The sequence below is a fragment of the Lathyrus oleraceus genome, chromosome 4 (genome assembly GCF_024323335.1).
Source record: "Lathyrus oleraceus cultivar Zhongwan6 chromosome 4, CAAS_Psat_ZW6_1.0, whole genome shotgun sequence".
NCBI lineage: Eukaryota > Viridiplantae > Streptophyta > Magnoliopsida > Fabales > Fabaceae > Lathyrus > Lathyrus oleraceus.
In genome coordinates, this window is record NC_066582.1 from 34,797,411 (window position 1) to 34,802,341 (window position 4,931).

The 4,931-nt window shown below is 33.2% G+C and overlaps 1 protein-coding gene across 1 annotated transcript; it reads right to left on the reverse strand.

Moving 5' to 3' along the window:
* Nucleotides 1-712: 712 nt before the first annotated feature.
* Nucleotides 713-2,497, reverse strand: LOC127138654 (glyoxylase I 4). Its single transcript, XM_051065138.1, has 5 exons — nucleotides 2,329-2,497; nucleotides 1,993-2,224; nucleotides 1,702-1,905; nucleotides 1,461-1,603; nucleotides 713-1,156 (listed from the first exon to the last, which is right to left on the reverse strand). Exons 1-4 carry the CDS (start codon nucleotides 2,374-2,376, stop codon nucleotides 1,509-1,511), a joined length of 579 nt encoding a protein of 192 aa, XP_050921095.1. The 5' UTR covers nucleotides 2,377-2,497; the 3' UTR covers nucleotides 713-1,156; nucleotides 1,461-1,508.
* Nucleotides 2,498-4,931: the final 2,434 nt, after the last annotated feature.

Below are 4,931 nucleotides of genomic sequence, written 5' to 3' on the forward strand. Positions count from 1 at the left end.
TCTAAACTATGTTAAATGCTATCTCTACTCATTTCTAACCTTAATCATCGATTTCTACTCATTTACACAAACTCAAAAATTTATCAAAAATTAAAAAAAAAACTTACAAGAGATTGATGTTTATGATGTTAGAGGTGTTGATTGAAGTTCCCTTGAGCTTTGTTGATTGAGTTTTGACTTGGTGTAGAGAAAAAAGTTGAGAGAATTTGAAGTTGAGTTTGAATAAAATGAGAAATGAGGAAGGAGAAAGGTCTAGCGTGATTTAATCTCCAAAATATTCCGGAAATGCATCGTTGAAATATTTTAACGTTAACTGAACTTTGAATGTATCTAAAAATGCATCTCTAAAATCTAAGAACATTTATTTATTTTTATATTGTGACAAAGAAATTTATAGGATGCATTAATCCTCATAAATAATTTTCTAATGATTAATATGTTATAAGACATTTATCAAAATGTCCCATTTTCAAGAACTCGAGTCTTTTTTTAACATAGATGTAATTTATATTTTTCTATGCATTTTTTCTTCATATTTTACTATTGTATAAATTTTTATTTAATTGTTCATTTTCTATTGACCTTTCATGTAGTTTTTGGTTTATTTTCTTTTGTGTAAGAGGTATAATATCTGTCGACCAATTCCTTATCTGTCGGCCAATTCCTTTTTGACGCATAAATAGAAATGACAGAAAAAAATTTGAGCAAAATAAAGAAGAAAAAACTTGTCAAGCTTATGCGCAAACAAGGAGAAACATCCACTTATCTTAACATGTATTCCACCATAAAAGAGATGACTAAAATTCCACCATCACCACCAATGAGAATGTTTAAGTTGGAATCACAAGATGCAATTCTACTTAAAAACAAGCTTCTCATCAAGACCGTGAAAGAACTAGCTAACCAAATTGTCCATCTTCAACAATAGATCAAACGCATTCAAGAAAAGAAGAAAAAGTTGGTGATGCAGTGTGAACCTTGCCTTGGAGATCATCAGAAAAATGCCCAATCGAGGAAGAGGCAAGTTTATTAACAACCAGTATAGACAACGACAAGTTCATTACTGAATTCAAAATCAATACAACTTCCAAAGAGGTAACACTTCCAACTTTCAAAGGCAGTCCTCATATCATCAACCTTACCTTATCAACAGAACCTTCAACAAAACAATAATTCAAAATTGGAGAACAAATCAAAAGAGCACAAACACTTCAATCAAAAATCCGGAAGTACAAATGAGACCCTTTGTTAAAATACTAGTTGATCATAAAACAAGTACATTCAATGAAAATATACAAATAAATTCAAAAGAGCAATGCAACGATATAAATTGTTAACATTTTTCCTATGTATAAATATAAAGCAACAAAATGAAGTTTTTTTTTTAATAATCTTAGCAACCCTGTTCAGTCTTTTACATATATACAATAATTTACATATATTCATATATTTCTAGTTACCAGTCATTTGTTTTGTGGACAACAGAGTGGTAAAAATTTCCAGAAACATTAATCATCTATTTGTGTGAACTCTAGTGCATTGGCGTCGGGATCACGGGTAAAGATTGCTGGTCTTCCAGAACGGCTAAGTGTGTAGGGTATACCTACAAACAAAATTGAAAAACCAAAGAGAAAATGACATAAAATAGAGAATCACAAGATCAAGACTCTTGTTTAAGGAAAGAAAAAAAAAAGGAAATACCAGCTTTATCAAGAATTGCTTTGAGCTTAGAAACATCTCGAATAGCAATACAAGTGTGACGATCTCGACCACCATGTTGAGGTCGTCCAGTTAGAGGGTCCGGATTTGGAAGTTCCATCAGGTGGATCATCTCAGACCCTACCCACAACCAAGCACCCTTGTATGGAAGTTTATCATGTGGTCGTGCTTCGTTTATCTTAAGACCTATATATATTAGTTGTTAATCAATCAATATAATTGTTCTGGTTAGAACACAAAAATGTTATATAGTTTCAAGAGCTGCAGGCATACCTAGAACGTTTTGATAGTAGTCAAGTGATTTTTCTAGGTTTTCACATAAAATTCCAACATGATGAACACTAACAACTCCATAATCGTTTTCTTCATTGGAGGAGACTGATTCATTTTCAATTACATCCCCTTCAACAGCAGTCTGAGCTTTTACTGTCATGGTGGGAACATTCCATCTCCCATTTCTGACACTAACCTGCTGAAATTTGGGCGAAAAGCTAACATAATTCAACTGCAACATAGGAAGAAAAAACTAGATTGGTTGATACAGTAGTAGAAAGAAACGCAAATTAAAATCCACTGGGTTAGAAATTGCAAAAAGTGAGATGAGATTACCTTTTGGTGCAGAGAGATAAACGAAGATAGTTTGAGAACGGACGCCATCGCACACCAAGCAACAACTCATCGATCTTGTTTGTCTTATATTGGCTCACAAATGTGAGGGTTAACAAACACCAAACTATGGCCACACATTTGAGAATGAAACACTCTTTTTCTTTTCCACTCGCCAAAATATGATTAATTATTTATTTATTTTTGTCAAATAAATAATTAAATTTGAATAAGTAGAATGTTGCAAGATTGGTTCACACACATTTCTAGTTTTACAGATAAATTTGGCTTATTCTTTTTAGTTTAGAATATGATAATCAAAGCTAAAAATGTTGAAAAATAAATGGCACAAGAAATTATAATAATTCCTCTCACAGTTCGAGAGTATCTATAGTCCTCCTTTTATATGCCGTAAGTGATTTTCATTTTAGTAGAATCTTTGTACATGTCTTACTTAAAGATTCATCCTACAATTTGTATAACACAATAAAGAAATGTTGAAATGTAATTCAAATTCAAGTTGCATTCGAGTTTCAGTTTCATGTCATTTGAGTTGCATTTTATTTATATTTGAACTTTGGTGAATGTATATAAATCCAAAGTTAGTTACATTTATAACAGAATTCTGAATTTGAGATTTGAGTTTGAAAGTTAAGTACAGAATCCTCTCTCTACAATTCTTTCATCTTCTTTTTCTTGTTCAACAATGGAGGTTTAGCGTTAACTCCAAAAATTCGTATCCAGAGCTTTGATTCTGATTAACAGAAAAACATGAGTGTATGTAAAGTGTGTGAATGATTTCGTTCCTCAAATTCGTATTGAAGATCAAAATCGAAGAGAATCACAGATCTTGATTCTCAGGGTTCAGGATACACGAGCGTTTGTGAGAACTGAGTGATTTGCACAAGAACGAAGATGAAAGGTGGAAAAGGTAGCTTGAATACAAAACTTCCATTGTTTAACAGAAAGAATTGGAATCCATGGTTGATCCAGATGCGTGTGTTGTTTAGCGCTCAAGATGTTCTTGATCTCGTCAATGACGGTTACACGTCGATTGTAGGAAATGCAACAAAAGCGCAAAGAAACGTGCACCATGAAATGAGGAAGAAGGATAAGAAGACATTATTCTATATCCATTAGTGTGTGGATAAGAAGGTGTTTGGGGAAATTTCTTATTCGACGACGATGAAGGTGACGTGGGATACACAGATGTGGTTCTATGGTGGTGACTCACCAGTGGAGAAACTAAAGTTGTAGTCCCTACGTAAGCAATATAAGACTCTCATAATGAAGAACAATGAGAAGGTGCTTGATTACATCTCCATAGTGATTGTTGTCACGAATAAGATGAAGTTTTATTGATAAATGCTCTTTGAACAAGTAATCATTGAAAATGTATTAGATGATTAAAATTTTCTAGTTTTAGAGACAAAATTGGCTTATTTTTTTTAGTTTAGAATATGATTATCAAAGTTATAAAGTGTAGAAAAATAAAATGACACAAAAAATTAAAATAGTTCCTCTTACAATCCAAGAGTATGTATAGTTCCCCCCTTACATGTCGTAAGAGATTTTATTTTGTTAAAATCTTTGTACAAGTAACTACATTCGGCTGATCCTGATCATTGGAGCAATTTTGAGCAAGTCAGTCGGTTCTGATTCATCACTCTCAACCGAAGCCAAGAGTGCAGCGGATATTGAAGTTGGTAGAAGGATTAGTGATCATTGTATTCAATGTAGTCTTTTTCCACGTAAATTACCATTTTTCAATTTTTGTAAAAATCTATGGAGTCTTGTCATTTACAGACTACCATCCTATTAAATAAAGTTGAGCCTTTTATTCAATTGTTTCTACTCTTATTATTCAGTCAAATAGAATTGAATTTTGTGATGATAATTTTGAAATTGAATTAATAAGTAAAAATTATTTTTCTCAAATAATAATGAAAACAATTACTTAAAAAAAAGCAATCAATTACAGTGAGGAATATCAACAACAATCTGAGAACAAGTAAGTCCTAAAGTGTGAAGTATTGTTGGTTTCCCCCAAGAGGTTGGTTTGATAGCCTTTTCCTCCTCGACGACAAGTCAGTTTCCCCAGTTGAGTTTGTAATCACCTCCCTAGCTAAGTTGTAGGCTCACATCCTCAATAGTTCGCATGGACCCGGCACATAGTTGTATATCTTGTAAGTCCCCAGCGGAGTTCATTTCTGATCCCCGACAGTGTTGATTCTTGAGCAGTATTTAATTTGCTCCCCTACGAGGTTGTCTCATTTGATATGATATTGACCTAAAATTCCCCGCAGAGTTGACAGTTCAAGTCCTCGCCATATCTTCTCTCTCTATCCCCATCCATGCATCCATTCCCCACCATGTTTCTCCAGTTGTTGTTTCCATCTTGTCGAGATTAGCCGAGTGTTTTAAACGATGACCCAAATCAGTGACATTTGTATCCTTTGTGATTGTTTTGTCAGCATAATCATTAATCATATACATGCATATTCATACATGGGATAGTTCATTATGCATGTTATTGCATTTGATTCCTTATTTTCTGGTTCTCTGCTATGATGATATTGTTTCTCCATGCATATTTGGTACGTCTG

Excerpts from the sequence above, each read along its gene's own strand:
- LOC127138654 (XM_051065138.1), bottom strand. The coding sequence starts at position 2,376 with ATGGCGTCCGTTCTCAAACTATCTTCGTTTATCTCTCTGCACCAAAAG. Across the intron at positions 2,225-2,328 it reads TTATCTCTCTGCACCAAAAG|TTGAATTATGTTAGCTTTTC; the intron begins GTAATCTCATCT and ends CCTATGTTGCAG. Across the intron at positions 1,604-1,701 it reads AGCAATTCTTGATAAAGCTG|GTATACCCTACACACTTAGC; the intron begins GTATTTCCTTTT and ends TTTTGTTTGTAG.